Below are 20,252 nucleotides of genomic sequence, written 5' to 3' on the forward strand. Positions count from 1 at the left end.
GCTAAACTTTTTATCATGGAGTAATTTTAGATTTACGGAAAAGTAGCATTAGGGTGAGGAGCGCCCTTCCAGGATGTCCTTCCCCATGTCAACATCTTATGTCATTGTCACAGCTAAAACCGAGACTGGTGCGTTGCTGTTGATGACAGTCTGTGTTTTGTTTTAGTGTGCCTGGCTTTTCCACCACAGCCATTTGCCGGTCCGGGCTGCTCCCATACAGGGGCCACACTGCGTCTCCCTGTCCTGTCTGCATAGTCCCCTCTGTCTGTGACCGTTTTCCGGTGTCCCCTTGGTCCCCACGGTGGTGGCAGTGGGGAGCACTCAGGCATTGGAAGGAAGTGCCCCCCCTCTGCGTTTGTCACGTGGTTCTTCCCGGGATGAGGCTGGGTCGGGGTTTGGGGAGGAAGGCCACACACAGAGGTGAAGTGCCACCTGACTCCATGTTGTCCCGAGTGGTGATGTCAGCACTGGTTCAGACAGTGAGGTCGGTCCCCCGTGGCCGCTGGCTGAGCGGGCGCTGGCCATCACTGCCGTTCTTACTGAGAGCTGTCTCCCTCTGTGCAGCTGTGAAAAAACCTGCCCCGGCGCCCCCGAAGCCAGGAAACCCACCGCCGGGCCACCCTGGGGGCCAGAGCTCCCCCGGGACCAACCAGCCAGCGCCCAGCGTGTCTTTGAAGCCGGCCTCCGGAAGTCCGTCTCCGCCTGTCCAGCACGCGGGCGCAGCCCCCGGGCAGCCGTGCGCCACCTTGCAGCCGAGTGGGCCCCGGAGGGCCTCGGGCAGCCTGGTGCCCATGCACGCGCCCAGCCACCCACCGCCGCAGCCACCCACGCAGGCCCCGCAGTCGCACATCCGGCTGGGCGGCCAGGGCGTGCCCACCCCCGCGGCACAGCCGGGTGAGCAGGGACTGGAGCAGCCCGCGCACACGCCCCCCAGGACGCCCACGCCCCCCAGCACTCCGCCTTTAGCAAAGCAGATCCCGGGTCTGCCGGTTTCCCAGCCCTCTGCCGCGGGCCACCCTGAGACTGCACAGCCGCCAGCCGGGACCTTACCGAGACCGAGACCAGTACCAAAGCCCAGGAACCGGCCCAGCGTGCCCCCGCCCCCACACCCTCCCGGGGCCCAGCCTGGGGGGGACGGCAGCCTCTCCAGCACGGTGCCCACCGCCTCCAAAATCGTCACGGGTGAGTGGGACGCTGTGCTGGGCTCCCTGCCAGACCTGAAGGGGCACCCCGCTTGTTGGAGTGCCTGGCTGCTCTGGGGCGAGAGCAGCTGGGGTTGAGGGGCCAGGCGGTGGGCAGAGCCCGTGGGGTTTGCTGACCTCTGGTTTGTAGCTTGGTTGTGTGGTTGGGATCTGTGTACGTGTGCATTTGTGTAAGTACACTGAACTAGTCCAGGCGGAAGGCCTTGTATAACATGAGCATGAAATTCATTTTTTAGTGAATATTCATGAAAATGCTTATTTTCCCTCTAAGAGTAAAAATGTTTATGGTAAGTGAAGCATTTCAGGTATAACTTAGGGAAAAAATGTCATGTGCCAAATTGGATGCTCAGGGGAGGGAACCCAGCCTTCCTCCCGGGCCAGGCGGCTGCGTGGTGTAGGGTCACTGCAGGTCTCCGTGTGCAGCCTCACCGGCGTGTGGCACAGGTGGGCTAGAGCATAACCGTGCTTCAGTGTGATGTTAAATAACATGTCCACTCAAAGTGCTCTACTTTTCTTTACTTTTTGATCTAAGGATAGGAAGAATGGATTTTGCTTTAAACGTGTTTTTTAAAATGGTAATTAGAAACTTTGCATTTTTTGTGCAACAGCTGAACTTTAAATTTTTCAGGGTGGATATATATATAATATATATATCTATATATATATTATATATATATTCCATTCCTTTTCTTTTTTAAATTTTTGTTGATGTTGTTTAGAGAGCTGGTTTTAGAGAGTGCTGAGGGACTGCCCAGCCGACAGTGAGCCGAGGGGCACGCCAGCCTGGCGCCCCGAACGAGGAGGCCTCGCCTCCCAGTCTGTCCTCCAACAGTGTTCTGTTCAGATGTGTATTTGCGTGGGCTGTTAGTGGCTAGTGGCTGTTTCCAATGACAAGTCTGCGGTGTTGGGAAGAGCCACATGAGACTGTCTGTCTGTCTCTATAGATGCCCCCTAGTGCCCTCGCAGGTGGGGAAGGCCCTCAGGACCGAGGTTTGTAGCCCGCGCAGCTTGCCCGGCGCCCCGCTGAGCCGTGTCCGCCCGTGTGCTCCGAGTGTGAGCTCAGGAACAGCCGTGCGTCTGCGTCACGTGGACGGGACGTTCATGTTTAGCAGAAGCACTGTGACCTGCAGGCCCCCGAGTCCGGGAGGCAGCTGTGAGGAGGGCGGAGCCGGTTTCAGGCGCTCAGATGGGGGCTGGAGTGACTCCCTTGTTCTTGGGAAGCGCTTCCCAGGTGCCTGCTCTTCTGTCCGGCATGATCGCCCCGGCATTGATTGGCTCGCCCCACCGGGAACTCTGGCGCAGTCAGCTTGGGAAACCGTGTCCCTGGGGTCTTGAGCTTTAATATTTAATTTTATCAAATCTAATTTTAAATGCAAGTTAACTGCATGACGCTTCTTAATTTGATGTTTTACATTTTCAGGACCCCTCCCCCCCTCAAATCTTCACCCAGAGAGCCCACACTAAACACTAAACCTCTTTGCATTCTAGCACGCTTCCATTGACTTCCTTAAACCACGTGAGCTTTTCAAAGGCGCTGTGAGGCCCCGCAGAATCTCGCTGTTGGGCCCACACATGAATGGCTCAAGGCCCATTTGTGCACAGGGCTCTGACCGGCTGATTGAGCCCTGAGCTTTCTCACAGCTGGGCTCTCAGGAAGACCTGCAGAAACCAGGGGGGGAAACAGGGCCGACCTATCAGAAGACTTGGAGGAGGGCACAGGCGTGGCCCCGCCTTCCCAGGCATGGCTCCACCTTCCCAACTCCTTGGAGATGAGCCCTGTCTGGGGCTGGCCAGGGGTGGCAGTCTCCTGGGGAAGCAACCCCCCTGAAGGCAGGGCCCATAATAGTTGAGGATTCATGACCCAGCAAAATTTATTTCCCAGACCCTTCCTCTCGTTCAGATGAAAGACTGTGAACCAGAATTAGGTCTGTTCTTTAGCCGTTGTCAGGATGCCTTGATCCTGAAAGGTTATTCTATTGATATGCTTTGACACTGTAATGCTCTGTACTTTACAATCGTCAGATAAGTGAAAGTTCATAGTAAAAATACTTCTCCTTAGGATGTTAGCTACATATCTAAAAACTGATCCAGGCTACGAATTCTCCTAACTCAAGATGTTTCAGGTCAGCACAGTTATCTTCATATTATAGAATTCACTTGTAATGTTCCTAAAATCCCCTGGACCGCCATTAGAAGCACACCCAGGCCGGTGTTTGGAGTTTATGAACCCGTGAGTGTTGGTCCGGCTGCTGTGAACCTTCCTGGCCCTAGACACGGGGTTTCAGGCAGGGAAAGGGAACTTGGTTCGACAAGCAGCCCTGTGTCGTGACATGAAGGGCTCACCTGGGAAGCTTGACACAGACACATTTCTGAAAACAGTTGTCCGTTTAGAGCAGGTGATTGTAAAGTGTGAATTAGGGCACGGGTGTTAAGACAAGCTCTGGGAGGAGACCGCTGTTGCCCTGCAGGTGTGGCAGCCGCCTCCCGCTCCTCCGGGCCCCGCCTGGGGGTGGGCAGCCCCCTCTGACTCTGAGAAGCCATAGGGTGTCAGCCTTACAAGGAAAAGAGTTCATGTCTTGCTGTTTTTGAAGTTATAGATTTTAGCAAAGAGTGTTCTAATTAAAACATTTCATTAAATATTAATTTAGATGTATGATCCGCCATAATCAGTCAGAACTGAAATTGGAGTATTGGATGGTAAGGAAAAGGCACCTGATTGGCCAAAGCTCTTTTGCCCCCTTACGATCATACTTGTGCACTAAGCCTGTTACTAACCGGTCACTAACCTGCCTGCTTGCACCCTCACTAACGCGCGTGCAGCGGCGGCTGGCTGCGCTCGCTCACGCTTGCTGCTAACCCTCTGCACCCAAGTGTGTTCGCAGCTGTGTGGCGGGACCACGGGCTGGCCGTGGAACTTGCGCCTACTCGACACCTTCCTGCGCAGGCAGGCCGGGGCGCGGCAAGAGGGGCGCCCTGAGCCAGACTCGCGGGAACTGGACTTCAGTCCTCTGCCTGGCCTCAGGCAGGGCCCAGCCTGGGCGGTCTCTGCAGGGCTGGCGTTTGTGAGACTTGCTGTGAGGAGTGGTGTTAGAGGAACAAGAAAGCATCTCACGGTTCTTAATACCCAGCGGGTCCACATAAATGGTAGCAGTTTACGATCACTTTTATCTAGAAGACAATCCGAGTTGTGTCATACATCAACGTTTTATAGCTTATATGCCTGACCCGGCCTGCTCGGACCCGGATCGGGAGGTCAGGGGCCCCGGTGTCCACACTGTGGTTCTGGTGCACAATTTTGCCGTGGGTTAGGAAGACAAGGCTCGGGAGGAGAAGCTGTTTCTTCATTTCATGAGCCTGAGAGTTGCCATGAGTGACTGTACACCGTGTGATGGTGGGACAGTCACTGTCAGTGGTCACTGAACACTCGACACTGCTGGTTATGGGAGTGTCCTTCTGCCGTCGTGAAGGTAGCGCATTGAAGAGTGAGCAGAGGTGTGGAAGCAGACTGGGGCACTGGAAATGACAAGGTCACCCTCTACAGTAGAGGTCGTCCAGTGCCACAGTCTCTTGTTCTTCCTCAGAGAATGACTGGTCATAATTATTGGCATATCCAGGTGTTGCCTTTCATTTTACTTCACACCCAGTGTCCCTTCCCGTGTTACACTGTAGGTGTATAGCCGTCTTCTCAGTGACTACATGACACTGTGTTAATCAAACATATTCTTGCTTCTCGTGGGACATTCAGGCGGCTCCCGTGGGCAGCTTGCTTCTCACAAACGAGCATCCCAGCCACGTCGGCGCTCACACCCAGGGGGGTCCGAGCATCCCAGCCACGTCAGCACACACCCAGGGGGACCGAGCATCCCAGCCACGTCAGCACACCCCCAGGGGGACCGAGCATCACACCCAGGGGGACCGGGCATCCCAGCCACGTCAGCACACACACCCAGGGGGACCGGGCATCCCAGCCACGTCAGCACACACCCAGGGGGACCGAGCATCACACCCAGGGGGACCCCGCATCCCAGCCACGTCAGCACACACCCAGGGGGACCCCGCATCCCAGCCACGTCAGCACACACACCCAGGGGGACCGGGCATCCCAGCCACATCAGCACACACACCCAGGGGGACCCCGCATCCCAGCCACGTCAGCACACACCCAGGGGGACCGGGCATCCCAGCCACATCAGCACACACACCCAGGGGGACCGGGCATCCCAGCCACGTCGGCACACACCCAGGGGGACCGGGCATCCCAGCCACATCAGCACACACACCCAGGGGGACCGGGCATCCCAGCCACGTCGGCACACACCCAGGGGGACCCCGCATCCCAGCCACATCAGCACACACACCCAGGGGGACCCCGCATCCCAGCCACGTCAGCACACACCCAGGGGGACCGGGCATCCCAGCCACATCAGCACACACACCCAGGGGGACCGGGCATCCCAGCCACGTCAGCACACACCCAGGGGGACCCCGCATCCCAGCCACGTCAGCACACACCCAGGGGGACCCCGCATCCCAGCCACGTCAGCACACACACCCAGGGGGACCGGGCATCCCAGCCACATCAGCACACACACCCAGGGGGACCCCGCATCCCAGCCACGTCAGCACACACCCAGGGGGACCGGGCATCCCAGCCACGTCAGCACACACCCAGGGGGACCCCGCATCCCAGCCACGTCAGCACACACACCCAGGGGGACCGGGCATCCCAGCCACGTCAGCACACACACCCAGGGGGACCCCGCATCCCAGCCACGTCAGCACACACACCCAGGGGGACCGGGCATCCCAGCCACGTCGGCACACACCCAGGGGGACTGGGCATCCCAGCCACGTCAGCACACACCCAGGGGGACCGGGCATCCCAGCCACGTCAGCACACACACCCAGGGGGACCCCGCATCCCAGCCACGTCAGCACACACACCCAGGGGGACCGGGCATCCCAGCCACGTCGGCACACACCCAGGGGGACTGGGCATCCCAGCCACGTCGGCACACACCCAGGGGGACCAGGCATCCCAGCCACGTCAGCACACACCCAGGGGGACCCCGCATCCCAGCCACGTCAGCACACACCCAGGGGGACCCCGCATCCCAGCCACGTCAGCACACACCCAGGGGGACCAGGCATCCCAGCCACGTCAGCACACACCCAGGGGGACCGGGCATCCCAGCCACGTCAGCACACACCCAGGGGGACCCCGCATCCCAGCCACGTCAGCACACACCCAGGGGGACCCCGCATCCCAGCCACGTCAGCACACACCCAGGGGGACCCCGCATCCCAGCCACGTCAGGACACACCCAGGGGGACCGGGCATCCCAGCCACGTCAGCACACACCCAGGGGGACCGGGCATCCCAGCCACGTCAGCACACACCCAGGGGGACCGGGCATCCCAGCCACATCAGCACACACCCAGGGGGACCAGGCATCCCAGCCACGTCAGCACACACCCAGGGGGACCAGGCATCCCAGCCACATCAGCACACACCCAGGGGGACCAGGCATCCCAGCCACGTCAGCACACACCCAGGGGGACCCCGCATCCCAGCCACGTCAGCACACACCCAGGGGGACCGGGCATCCCAGCCACGTCAGCACACACCCAGGGGGACCGGGCAGACTGTCCTTGGACGAGAATGCTGGGAGGTTGACTTCGAGTGGGTGGGACCCGGAAAGCCGCTCCCAGCCCTCGAGAGCTGAAGGGGGTCCTTCCCTCAGACCCCCCCCGGCTTAGGGAAGAGGGTCGCCCTCCCTCAGACCCCCCCCCGGCTTAGGGAAGAGGGGTCGCCCTCCCTCAGACCCCCCCCCGGCTTAGGGAAGAGGGGTCGCCCTCCCTCAGACCCCCCCCCAGCTTAGGGAAGAGGGGTCGCCCTCCCTCAGACGCCCCCCCCCCCCGGCTTAGGGAAGAGGGTCGCCCTCAGACCCCCCCTGGCTTAGGGAAGAGGGTCGCCCTCCCTCAGACCCCCCCCCCGGCTTAGGGAAGAGGGTCGCCCTCCCTCAGACCCCCCCCCCAGCTTAGGGAAGAGGGTCACCCTCCCTCAGACCCCCCCCCCGGCTTAGGAAAGAGGGTCTCCCTCCCTCAGACCCCCCCCCCCTGGCTTAGGGAAGAGGGTCGCCCTGCAGGCGTTCATCTCAGGACTGGGGTGGGTGCTGCACCTGTCACCTGGCTGCTGAAATAACCTCGGGGATGTAGGGGGAGAGGTACCACCTGGGCACACAGTGGGAATTGTCGAAGTGACAGTCTTCCAGGACCGTGTCCCGATTACAGAGTGCCGGTCCCAGAGGGCGCGCTTGCTGGGTTGGTGCAGTCAGAGCAGGCGGGGACCTGGGAGCATTTGTCAGAGCCCCGGGTCAGGGGCGAGCCGCCCAGCATCCGCCTGGGCTGAGGTCCTCACTGGGCCTCTGTCTCTTCCTCTGTTGATATGTGTGTCTGTTATATGAATTTAGCTCCGAGCAGCCTAGGCTCAAAGGCCGGCCCTTGATGGAACGCATAAAATGAAAAAAATGGTGTTGTAAGTAAATTCACAGCCAGAAAGTTTTAGAAGTATTTAAATCTTTCCTAAAATAACCTTTTTACTAAATCGCACTGGACTGTTTAAGACTCAGCCCACTGTGCCCTCAGACAGCCCTCTCTCTGAGCCCCCTCCCCCAGAGGACTCCTTTGGGCAGGGGGTCCGTGCAGTGCCAACATGGAGCCAGGCTCTGCCCAGTGCTGGCCTGGTCACCCCACTGTGCCCTCAGACAGCCCTCTCTCTGAGCCCCCTCCCCCAGAGGACTCCTTTGGGCAGGGGGTCCGTGCAGTGCAGACATGGAGCCAGGCTCTGCCCAGTGCTGGCCTGGTCACCCCACTGTGCCCTCAGACAGCCCTCTCTCTGAGCCCCCTCCCCCAGAGGACTCCTTTGGGCAGGGGGGGCGTGCAGTGCAGACATGGAGCCAGGCTCTGCCCAGTGCTGGCCTGGTCACCCCAGGCAAGGACTGCGCCACTCAGGGTGTCCCTTCCTGATCTCCATGGTGGCGCCCGCTGCCCGGGGGTGCAGTGAGGTGGTTGGTGACAGGTGTGCTCGCTGTCAGCTGCCGTCACCACCGTGGTCAACCTTTCTCCAAGGGGCTGCACACTCCGCTCCGGTTCCCGCTGCTCCGTGTGGGGGCAGGCTTGCTGTTCTCTGAAAGGAAAGGGTCCCGGGAGAGCGAGGGGCTGGGGGGGCAGCGTGCCAGCAGCCCAGGCACACTGGATGGGCGGGGCCAGGCAGGAGGGGAGGGGACGCACCCTGAGCGCAGAGACAGGAAAGTCCAGGTCTATGTGTGATGCGAAATAAAGGTCAAGTTTGTTCAAAGACACGAGTGGCTGACAGGTATTGCATTTACCTGTGAATCAGGCATTTGTTAACCAGGAGAAACCTGATTGCAGACACCCCCTCATCGTGCAGCCTGTGGGTGGGTCCCTGTCCGCTGGGTCAAGGGAAGGGGATGAATTTGCAGTGGTTTCTTGCACCCGTGCTGTCTTGGGGACAGGGTCACTTCCTTGGCTGAGGCTGCGGGGAGAGCCGGTGGGTGGATGGCCGGACGCCTCTCCATCATTCACCTGTGCCTCTGTCCATCGCTCCTTCATCGTCCGAGGGGCCAGCCGCCAGATTCACGAGTGCCTGCTACTCACCAGGCACGGCAGACAAGGGAGACACGCTCCCTACCCTGTTAACTGCTCTGCTCTTGAGGACAGATGCGAGACTTCCTCTGTCCTGTGCCCGAGACCACCCTGCCTCGACCTTTGGGTGGTGGAGGTTTTACGGTCATTCTCAGACCATATTGTCAGAAATGGCAGTCAGCATCTGACCTCTCTGACACCTTGCCTAGAAATTTCTCTTGAATTGCAGTGAGTAGAAAATTGAGGGTCAGGTCTGCCAACCCAGGACTCCGTGCGAGAAGTGGGACACCGGGGAGTGAAGCCATCTCAGCCGGGGCTGGAGGGACCCTGAGGCTGCGGGGTCAGGCGCGGGGAAACGCCACTCCTCAGCAGGCACCCTGAGAGCTCCCGGGTGTGGCGGGGGCCCCCCAGCATGCCCTCCCCTCTCTAGCCCAGCAAAGGGGGATTGCAGAACAGCTGAGCACCCCCTTCCCTCTTGCCCCAGCCCGGAATCTAACGGGGCTCGTGGAGGCTCGTGCGCTGTGAGAACCTGCGTCTGCGGGAGAAACGGGTCCTCTGCAGGGTCAGGGCCCTGCTCTACCACGGGCTTCACGAAAGCCGGGTCTGGCCTGCTCCCCCGTGTCCTCGCAGGTGGCACTGTGCCTGGTCCACAGCAGGTGCTCAGGAAGTGTTTGTGTGTGGATGAGTGGAGACACATCGCCTCCCTAGCAGGAGGGCTGTGATTGGTTAAGGTGTCCTGTGAGCGTGGCCGTGAGCAGCACGCCTCGGGGACAGTGTAGCTGATATGTCCTCAGGGGACATTGGGCAATATCTGGAGACATTTTTGGTTGTCACCATGGGGGAGAGAGGGCTGCGTGTCACCGACATCTAGTGGGCGGAGGGCAGGGACATGGCTGAGTACCCTGCGTGCACAGCACAGCACAGCCCCACAGCCGGCGGCCCAGGATGTCAGCGGTGTGGAGGCTGAGGGCTGGCGTTAGCAGTGGGAGCCTGGTACCCCATCCCCAGGAGGGAGCTCTTCCTAGGAGGTCCCCTTTGCCGCAGCCCAGCCGGTCATTGCATTGCGGGCTGCATCTCAGGACGGCCACAGGCTCCCGGGAGGGGCCCGCAGGGGCGGGCGGGGCGCTCCCTGCCGCATGCTGTCCTGGGGGTGGGGCTGGGGGCCTCATGAGGGCGCGTGTGCGCGTGGGCTGCCGCTCAGACCCTCGGCTTCTCCCCTTGCAGGCGCCCCGTGGCCTCTTGGGCGCGACCACGCGTTGGTAATGTGTCCTGTGTTTTTGTTCAGACGCCAGTCCTCGGGTGTCAGAACCACTTCGTGGCGTCCTCCCTGAACTGCACTCAGACTCGGCGAGCAAAGCCCTGCCCGGCCGCGTCCTGCTGGACATGGACAATGACACAGAGAGCACGGCCCTATGAAGGAGGCCGCCCGGCCCGTGACCCGCCCGTGACCCCGCCACCCTGGCGAGCGAGCCCGTGGACGACAGGCCAGACAGCGAGCAGCTTCCGTGGAGGGAGAGACGGCCTGGCCTTGCCGGACCGGGCCCCTCGCGGCAGGCCAGAGCGGGGCTGCGGCCGGAAGCTGAATGACCTGTGGCCTGCAGAGGGTGGCTCTCTCTACGTGGGAAGGACGGAGCGCGTGTCCTCACCGAGCTGCGGCACCGCCGGCAGTCCAGTCCGGAGTGGACAGGAAACACCGCGTTCCGTTATGAACACAGTTGTCCCACATCTCGCCTCCTCCCCGCCCGGGACCCTCCCGTTCTTGCTGTGGGGTCACGTGTATGAAGCGCGGGCCGCGCCTTCCTGCCCCTCACGACCGCGAGCTCCAGTGGTGACTGCTGGCTCCGTCACCTCAGCAAACCGGATGTCCCTTGCCTTGTCGGGTTGCCAGAGATGGAGAGACATGTACTGTTCTTTTTTAAAAAAACAATGTAATTGTTACTTGATAAGGACCGAACATTATTCTAGCTCATGTTTAATATGAATTAAATATATTCTATGGTTTATACGAAAACTTTATTGTCCTTGGAGGAAAAACTGTGCGTGTGCGTGTGTGTGTGTGTGCGCGCGCGTGCGCTCGCTTAACCAGACAGAACTGTGGCCAGCCGTCTGGGCGTGTCACTGAGGATGGAGAACAAGGTCACAGTGGCGACATGCCGGCTAGCTGTCCCGCATGAATGTTGGTGGGTGAGGCCCTCCCTCTTCTCTCGCCAGTCCTGACACCCTGTCTTGTCCTCCGGGAGAGGCGGGGCTCTCCTGGCTGCTCCTCGGCCCACGGGCCATCCCTTCTCCAGGAGTCCCACTTCCCGGCAGCCGGAAGCACTTCTCTCCCGGGATGGGTCGTCTGGGAAGAGCTGGCCGGGAGCTGGAGTAACGGAAGGTCGGCCGGCTGGACAGCGGTGCTGAGGGCAGCGCGCCCGTGTCCCGGGCCTGGCCGTCTGCTCCGAGTGTGACAGGCGCACATCCAGCGCGGTGCCCCGAGCCGTCCCGAGGATGGAGTTGTTTGCTGGGCGCTTCGTGGCCTGTGCCTAGCAGAGCCGGACCTCCTGCCTGTATGCATTAACTCAGCATGTCGAGCTTGAAAAGGGCAATCTCCTTTTCCTCTTAACTCAAGGTTCCTCGTGCCCCAGAGGACCTGCTACATCACTTACATGGAGAAGATGTAGCTGTGACCCTCTGTCCCCCGAATCTTACATGTGCTACAGGCTCAGGGTCCCTCCTCATACGCCGTCCATGTGGGAGCTTCCGCTGCTCCCCCTCAGCTGTGGCCCAGACCCTGTGGAGGAGGCAGTCTCCACACTGCCCATCCGTGTGGCCCTCCTCCTCCAAGCAGCCTGACTGTCCACGGTCCAGCGCCGGCAGCACCTGGAGACGCCCTCCCCACGGTGCCCGAGCTCGCTCACAAGGAAGGCGCGACCCGGTGCCTGGGGACTGGGGGGCCCTCTCACCACGTAGCACGTGCTTTGTTACCGTCCACTGTGGAATACAAGCCTCGTTATCATAAACGTCATTCAGCTTTCCTTTCCTGTTTACTGCAGCCTCGCTACCTCAGCAGCCCCAGGGTAAAGAAAAAAATAACTGGCTGGTGCGTGTCGAGAGTCAGGACCGAGTCCAGGTTACTGTCCATCGTGGTGGCTGAGCTGCAGCCTGAGGGCTGGGAGCACCTTCAGAGCTGTAAAGACATCGTGGTGGGAGCATCTCCCAGACGCCGCAGAGGCACGGCTACCTCGGCTGGAGGGTTGTCACGTCACTGTCACCATCCCGTCCCCTGTCCCCTGTCCCCTTAGCACTATTGTCTTCCCACAGTCATCCCCACCCGGCCCCACCTTCACATCCACTCAGCTGTTCACAGACCACACAGTGCTGGTCATCTGTGGCTCCACGACAAATGTCCACAAACTCGGTGCTTTAAAACAGCACGCATTCATGATTTCCCCATTGCTGCGGGTCAGGAGCCCAGGCCCAGGTCAGCCGGGTCCTCTGCATGGCCCCTCTCAAGACTGAGGTCAGGGTTCGCTATGGGGTGGGCTACCATCTGCAGGTTCGACTGGGGACGGATCCACTCCTAACAGCTCTTTCCAGTTGTCAAAACTCAGGCCCTCGTGGTGGTGGTGGGGTTACAAGGTCTGAGGGTCCTGGCTGCTCGTATCTCCTAGGGGCTGGCCTGCAGTCCCTGGAAATGTGGCCTTGCCCAGGGTGGCGGCTACTTCATCAAGCCGCCGAGGACCGTCTCTCGAGTCTGCTAGCAAGACAGGCTTACGTGACGTGATGTAGTCATTAGCTACGGACTGATGTTCCATCTGCTTTGCCAAAGAATTCTACTGGTGCCTGACCAGGCGCCGGCGCAGTGCATAGAGCGTCAAACTGGGACTCAGAGGACCCAGGTTCAAAACCCCGAGGTCGGCGGCTTGAGTGCGGGCTCATCTGGCTTGAGCATGGGATCATAGACATGACTCCATGGTCGCTGGCTTGAACCCAAAGGTCACTGGCTTGAAGTCCAAGGTCGCTGGCTTGAGCCCAAAGTGACTGGCTTGAGCAAGGGGTCACTCAGTCTGCTGTAGCCCCCCGGTCAAGGCACATATGAGAAAGCAATCAATGAACAACTAAGGAGCCGCACAGAAGAATTGATGCTTCTCATCTCTCTCCCTTCCTGTCTGTCCCTAAATGTCCCTCTGTCTATGTCACAAAAAAACCCACAAAATTATTGGTTAGAAGCCAGTCATCGGGTTAGTCTGGGGAGGGGACTACACAAAGCACAAACACTGGAAGTGGAGATCACTGAGTGTATCTTAAGGTCTATCTATCACACTCATCAGAACATTGCACAGACACCTGTGGGGGCCTGTCTCACCAAATATGTTTGTAGGGAAGTGCAAATCCCTCGGGCTCTGTCTTCACTCTCTCCACTTGTGTATGAGCTCAGTGTTTATGTACATCAATAAATTACATTTGAATGACCCAAAACATTTGCATGCCGTTTACTTCATGGTGGGAACGGCACTTCTGTCCTCTCACAGGGACTCAGAATGGAAGGCAGGTCTTCCGAATAACCACCGTGTGTCCTCCGGGTGGTTACTGAGGACTGACTTCCCTGCGCGGGCCTAGACCCCAAGGAGCCAACCTGGACCACACACAAGCCGGGCCTCAGCGCCCTGGGGGTTAGCACACAGGCACCAGGAAGCGGGGGCAGCAGTGGGGGCCAAAGAACTCAGGGGAGCAGCGGGGCAGCCTGGGGGGCGGGCAGAGGCAGCGTGGGGGGGCGGGCAGAGGCAGCGGGGCAGCCTGGGGGGCGGGCAGAGGCAGCGGGGCAGCCTGGGGGGTGAGCACCTCCTGGAAGGGCAGCCTGGCAGTCAGAGGCAGCGTGGGAGGCGGGAGCCGGAAGGGTCTCACACCCCGTGTTGGAAGTTGCCCAGGGCAGTGGGGGCTATGAGGGACCAGGGGAGAGGATTTATTTTCAGTCCTGTGACCACAGTACAGAAGAGGGACCGGAGGGGCCAGACAAGAGGCAGGAGTCCCGGAGAGAAGGGCTCACGCCAACCTGATCGAAGGTCACACACCGTGAGGGGCAGAGCCAGCAAGCATGGGCGGTTGATGGAGGGCCCTGCCCCAAGGTGAGTGCTGACCAGGGGGCGCTTCAGCGACCACGGTGGCTGAGTGGGGCTTGGAAGCTGCGCGGTTTCAAGCACGTGCAGGCCAGGAGCCAGGTGATGACTGGCCAGAACTCGCAGAAATAACTCAGCGCAGAAATAGTGGGTGTTCCCTGGTGGGCGTGCCGGGTGGATCCCGGTCGGGCGCATGCGGGAGTCTGTCAGACTGCCTCCCCGTTTCCAACTTCAGAAAAATACAAAAAAAGAAAGAAATAGTGGGTGTTGGTTGGCCGTAGGTGTCTGGGCTGGGTGGGCAGCCACAGCGGGGGCGTGGCTGTGGCTGGTGGATAGGCGATGCGGAGCTGGGTGACAGTTGTCCTGTAAGGTCACCTGTTCGCCAGGCAGTGCTGTTGGCATCAGCTTGAGGGACGTCATGCCCTTGATAACTTATGGTCCAGCTGGGAGGACAGTTAGGTAATCAATTAAGTGGGATACCGGCTTTGAAGGCACATGTCATGAGAGAGTTGGGTGATCAGGGAGGCTTCCTGGAGGAGGTGATGTTTATTTAAACAGAGACTCGAAGTCAGCCAGAAGATGGAGGGATAGTTTAGGCAGAGGATAAGAGCAGAGGCAAAATCCTACTTAGTGGAGCTTTGTAACTGCTTATGGGGCCCACTGTTGTGCACCAGCCACTGTGTTAGGCCCCGAGGTGAGAAGGCTGAGAAGGCATAAGGTCTGACCTTAGCCTGCAAGCAGAGAGTGATCTGAGTTGACTCAGGAGGGGGCCCCAAGGTGAGTGCTGACCGGGGGGCACTTCAGCGACCACGGTGGCTGAATGGGGCTTGGAAGCTGCATGGTTCTAAGCACGTGCAGGCCAGGAGCCGGGTGATGACTGGCCAGAACTCGCAGAAATAACTCAGCGCAGAAATAGTGGGTGTTCCCTGGTGGGCGTGCCAGGTGGATCCCGGTCGGGCACATGCGGGAGTCTGTCAGACTGCCTCCCCATTTCCAACTTCAGAAAAATACAAAAAGAAAGAAAGAAAGAAAGGGAGGGAGGGAGGGAGGGAGGCCATGGCCTTCAGGGCTCCTGAAATTCCCACCAAAGAATTTGGACTTCACCCTGGAGTTGGGAAAGTCGCTGAAGGAGTCGGAGTCTGAGAGTCTGAGCAGCGGTGGGGTCAGATCCGCTCTCTGCCTGTGGCTGTGGAGTGGACAGGACGGGAGGCAGCCAGGCCGGTCAGGAGGTGGCCGGCCGGGATCCAGGGCGAGGTGGCAGCAGCCTGAGCGTGCATGGTGGCAGCTCCCCCGGAAACGCCCTTCTGACCCCAACCAGGGGCAGCGGAGGTCTCGGACAGTCCAGAGTAGCCACCGGGGCCTGGCTGAGGGGCAGTGTGGGGAACCTGGGCCTCGCACGCGCCTCCTTTGGCCCTTGGACAGGGACACTCGGCCTCCTTGGGAGTGCTCTTGGCCCGGACACCAGCGAGAGGGGTCTGGACAGGATCCATGTTCGTGAGCAGCTCCCCACGTGCGCCCTTTCCTGGGAGGGCTGAGGGCTGTGCCTCTGCCCAACCCACAGCTGGTCTGCATTAGTGTGGGCAAGCCAGGCCTTCGACTGGGGCAAGGCCCGGGCTGACACGCTAGCCTGCGGACCAGGCTGGTCCAGGTGCTCAGGGCACCGAGGAGGCGCTGAAGGTACCACTGAGAGCCAAGCTCGGGGCTCCCAGCCTCAGGGTTTGCTGTCCGTGTGCCTTTGAAGCCTGGAAACCGGGGTCCCTGAGAGTCTGCTCCGTTCCTCAGTGTCGAGCGGTCCCGGTCAACACACTCGCAACCCCCTTTCCCCAGGACTGGACCGAGGGCTCGGGGCTCTCCGCGTTCCCGCCCTCGCTCTTTGCTGCGCCCACGACGAGTGCCCAGAGGAGAGACGCTAGGGCGGCTGCTCCTCAGACCGAAAGCCCCACTGCCCCTCGGCGGGGCGGGCGGGACTCGTGGTGGGGCTCTCTGTCCTCCTGCCGGTTGCTTTAGGGAAGCATCCCTGTGGGTGCTGGAGCAGGTGTTAATCAGCACCCGGAGCAGGCAGCATCCTCCCCCTTCCGGATAGCCGGGGACCACAGGGCTCTCTGCAGGCTCAGGTGCGGTGGGTCCCCAGACACCACAGGGAGGGAACCTCCCGCCACCGCCCACCTGCAAGGGCAGGAGGGAGCAGAGAGAGCACAGGTCCCACCCGCTCCTCGCTCCTCGCACCTCGCAGGTGAGCTGTGGAACGTTCCAGTGCGAGCCCTCCGGCCAGGAGGGGCGGCTGCCGCCCGGCTGGGCGGTCTGGGGGCTCTGTGCCCGCCTGCCCCTCCGAGCACGGCCGTCGCTGTTGGAGATGAGGAAGCCTTTGGGCTTCTCTCCGGTGTCCAGCTTCAGACCCTCTTTCCCTTTGTAGAAACAAGGAGCTAAATAAAGGCAGCGTTGAAAACGGCCCCTCGACACCGCGGAGGCCCCGTGGTAAACAAACAGAGCTTTATTTCTTTTTCCTTCATTAAAAAAAGAAGAAAACAAGGCATTGAACACAAAAGGAGAGCCGGGACCCGGGGGTTCACCCCACACTAGGCAAAGTAGCCCCAGAGGAAGACGGCACAGCTGACGCAGAAGATGAGGTTGAGGTCGAGAAGGGCTTTCACCGCGGGGCTCTCCTCCAAGGTCCCGATCACAGGGTCGGCCCTGCTCACGGGCTCCGCCTGGTCCTTCCCATCCAGCCCACAGAGCCACAGGACGGCTCTCAGCGCTCGGGACTGCTCTGGGGTCTCATCACCTGGAAGGAACCCAAATGAAGGTCCTGAGGATGGGCCGGGTCTGCCGGAGGAGAAAGGGGGGGACTGCCCTGGTGTGGTTCATGCACCGTGATAAATACCTTCTGTACCTTTTCTGGGAGATGTTGATTGCTCCCTAAGTTCTGGAAGACTGTTTAATTCTGGAAAACTGGTATTTTTAGACTGTTCACCATTTTAAGGTCCCAGTGGAACCCTGGGACCTGCCCTGTGGAACCAGGCAAGCGGTGTGTATAGAACTCCGGGGACCACTTTACCTATTCAACGTGTCAAAATATTCCTTACCCCCACCAAGAAATATTCTCTAAGTTTTCTTTTTTCTTTTTCTCTTTTTAAGTGAGAGGAGTGGAGATAGACTCCTGCATGTGCCCCTGACCGGGATCCACCCAGCAACTCCTGTCTGGCCGATCGATGCTCGAATCAACCAAGCTATGCTCAGCCCTTAAGGCCAATGATCAGACCAGCCAAGCTATTCTCAGTGCCTGGGGCTGATGCTTGAACCAATAGAGCCACCGGCTAAGAGGGGTTAGAGAGAGAGAGAGATGGAGGAGGGGGAGAGGAAGAGAAGCAGATAGTCGCTTCTTGGGTGTGTCCAGACCAGGAATCGAACCCAGGACATCCGTATGACGGGCCAACACTATCCACTGAGCTAACTGGCCAGGGTTCTCTCTCATTTTTCTTGAAACACATGGCCTTGTGGCCCTACTTCAGGCTGACATGGGTTCAGAGCCGATCACAGCCACCGCCTCAGGTCGTGGAGACGGTAGGGTCTGGTGAGGGCCTCAGCTCACCGAGGGCACAGCTCCAAACACGGTTCACGGGCAAACATGGACCCGGCATTACCCATCTTCCCATTTTTTCAAGAGAAGATGAAAATGGAATTTTACGCGTCACCTCAACAAGTGTGGGCTCCATTGCCCACCTGAGGCGTCCGTTGGAAGTTACTAAAGAACCCGCTTCCGTGTGGCGGGAAGGCAGGGAGGAGCCAGACCCCGGGAGGAGCCAGGGGCTGCCAAGGTCCCACATCTGCCCCTGACTTGTGACCTGATAGAGCAGCTCCCCTTACAGACACGGTGCTTCTCCAGCCGCCCACGGCAGCGACAGGGGCAACTCACGGCTCTGCGCTTTGGATGCGTTTTCTTGACCTGTCTCCAGCTGGATGTTGGTGCTGCCGGCCTCGGCCGTCCCGTTCTGAGAGAGGGTCGCAGGCGGGGGCGTTGCTGGGGGCCCCTGTTCCTTGTGGACCACGGGGTCATGGCGCGTGAACCAGGTCAGGCGGCTGACCTAGGGAGCAGAGACGGCGTGTGAGCTCGGCAGCCGTCCCCTTCCCCACGCCCGCCCGGCCCCAGGCTTGGCCTCCACGTCTGCGCTGCCTGGGCTTGCCTCTGTGCACGCTCCTCCAAGCTTCCGCGCCCTGCACTCTGCAGACCCCGCGGACGCTTCCCGCGCTCACCCGCCCCCTTGTTAACATCCCCAGCTCTCACGGTGGGTCTGACCCTCCTTCCTGCTTGTCCCCAGAACTTAATCCCAGCCCTGGGGTACTGTGGGACCCAGCGGTCAGCCACTCCGCTCAACCAATTCTCAGGCCACGGGGACCTCACTGGTTTACAAGAGAACGTGTGTCTTGAGCTGACCCCATCAACGAGAATCAGACACTTGGCCGGAGGTGCTGGGAGGACATGTGTACGCTTTTGCTCAACGAGAATAAGAGAGGGTGAACCCCGAAAAGCCCCCGCCCACGTGGAGCCTGAGCCAAGACGCAGCATGGGACGTGGATTCCGAGGGTCTGTTCCGAGCCTGAGACCAAGCTCCAGCCCCGTCCCCTGCTGCGGGGGGGGGAGGGGTCCACCCTCTCTGCTGGAGCCACTGTGGGTCCCTCCCTTCCTGTCCTCTGCTGAGAAGGGTCTGCATCACACCCACACGTACCATGTCCTTGGAGGGGGGCTCTGTGAGCCAGCTCACGGTGCCCATGGTGACCAGGGTGACCGCGGACAGGATCATGGAGAAGTAGAGGTAGTGGACGTCCCTCACCACGCTGGGGCGCTCGTCGGGCTGGTCACACTGCGGCTGCGTGAAGACGAAGTCCAGCACCAGCCGGATCAAGCCTAGGAGAAGGCCCAAGATCAGCCCCGAGAAGGCACCCTACAAATCAGAGCAAGGGCGTCTTAGTCACAGGCAGGGCAGCGGAGTGGGGGGGGGGGCGGGCGGCTGGCTCCGGCCTCCGGGCTCCGGCCTCCGGAAACCTCAGCAAGCCATCTCAAGAGCGTGTCTTCCAGCCCTGGCTGGTTTGCTCAGTGGTAGAGCGTCGGCCTGCCGTGCGAGGGACCCGGGTTTGATTCCCGGCCAGGGCACACAGGAGAGGCACCCATCTGCTTCTCCACCCCTCCCCCTCTCCTTCCTCTCTGTCTCTCTCTTCCCCTCCCGCAGCCGAGGCTCCATTGGAGCAAAAGATGGCCCGGGCGCTGAAGATGGCTCCTTGGCCTCTGCCCCAGGCGCTAGAGTGGCTCTGGTCATGACAGCGACGCCCTGGATGGGCAGAGCATCGCCCCCTGGTGGGCGTGCCGGGTGGATCCCGGTCGGGCACATGCGGGAGTCTGACTGCCTCCCCGTTTCCAGCTTCAGAAAAATACAAAAAAAAAAAAAAAAGCGTGTCTTCCTAGCGACTGTCACCGCAGGCAGGGGTCGGCGACTCGCAGAAGGCTGGAGCTACGTAGCTATCTTTTCACATATAATTAATCCATTCCCTGTAAGTTACACCTTCCTTGTTAACTCAGCTTCCCTGTTCACGAGAAAGTGCATCATCAATGGAGAACCCCCCACGGTCACGTGGCGGGGAGGGGGCTGGATAGAACCACTGTGGCTTCTGCTCAAAGGCCAGGTGACATCCTCCTGCTGTGGCTCCCTCCACATAACTCCTCCTCCTCCTCAACGACACCCACCCGAGCCAGGACACCCTCAGGGTCCTCCCTGCAGCCCCGGGGCTGCACGGGGAGTGGGGGTCGGGGTAGGGGGTTCCCACACAGCAGGGTTGGTCCACAACTACCTTTTCGTTGCTCCGCTCCCAGAAACAGCCCAAGATGAAGACCACGGCCACGGGCGGCTGCAGGTAGGAGCTGATGGACTGGATGTAGATGAAGAGCTGCCCGCCCTGGCTGGCCTGGATGATGGGGATCCAGAGGATGGAGACCAGGACCAGGAGCAGCACGAACACCCTGCCGCCGGGCGGAGACACCAGCGTCAGCGCCGTCTCCCTGAGCACCCTCTCCCTGCGGTCGACAGCTCCGCAGAGAGGGTGACAGTCCCAGAACTCCCGCTGAGTCTCTCGAGAGTTCGGGCCACTGTCACCGCAACCAAGTTTTCGAGCTTTAGAGCACCCGTTCCTCTGGAAATGTCCCGCCTGGCTGGGACAAGATATCCTTTTCTTTTTCTTTTTTGTATTTTTCCAAAGTTAGAAGCAGGGAGGCAGTCAGACAGACTCCCGCATG

The 20,252-nt window shown here is 60.2% G+C and overlaps 2 protein-coding genes across 7 annotated transcripts in view; one reads left to right on the forward strand and one right to left on the reverse strand.

The window, feature by feature from the left end:
* Positions 1-13,321, forward strand: part of ARHGAP17 (Rho GTPase activating protein 17) — a 95,804-nt gene extending 82,483 nt beyond the window's left edge. For 2 of the 4 annotated variants that reach the window (XR_010731234.1, XR_010731235.1), the window contains 3 exons: positions 565-1,182; positions 10,156-12,827; positions 12,870-13,321. Coding sequence is in view for 2 of the 4 variants with exons in the window: in XM_066275812.1 (XP_066131909.1) it covers positions 565-1,182; positions 10,156-10,286 (749 nt within the window). In the remaining 2 variants the exon portion in view is untranslated. Of the gene's footprint in view, positions 1-564; positions 1,183-3,850; positions 3,900-10,155; positions 12,839-12,869 lie in introns of those variants that run through there. The other 2 variants (XM_066275814.1, XM_066275812.1) reach the window with 2 other exon arrangements.
* Positions 13,322-16,445: 3,124 nt separating this feature from the next.
* Positions 16,446-20,252, reverse strand: part of SLC5A11 (solute carrier family 5 member 11) — a 55,114-nt gene continuing 51,307 nt past the window's right edge. For all 3 annotated transcript variants that reach the window (XM_066275816.1, XM_066275815.1, XM_066275817.1), the window contains 4 exons: positions 19,811-19,979; positions 18,694-18,909; positions 17,883-18,051; positions 16,446-16,751 (listed from right to left, as the gene is read on the reverse strand). In XM_066275816.1, the coding sequence (XP_066131913.1) occupies positions 16,546-16,751; positions 17,883-18,051; positions 18,694-18,909; positions 19,811-19,979 (760 nt within the window). In that variant the 3' untranslated portion in view covers positions 16,446-16,545. The remainder of the gene's footprint in view (positions 16,752-17,882; positions 18,052-18,693; positions 18,910-19,810; positions 19,980-20,252) is intronic.

This window comes from Saccopteryx bilineata, chromosome 4 (genome assembly GCF_036850765.1).
Source record: "Saccopteryx bilineata isolate mSacBil1 chromosome 4, mSacBil1_pri_phased_curated, whole genome shotgun sequence".
NCBI classification, from domain to species: domain Eukaryota; kingdom Metazoa; phylum Chordata; class Mammalia; order Chiroptera; family Emballonuridae; genus Saccopteryx; species Saccopteryx bilineata.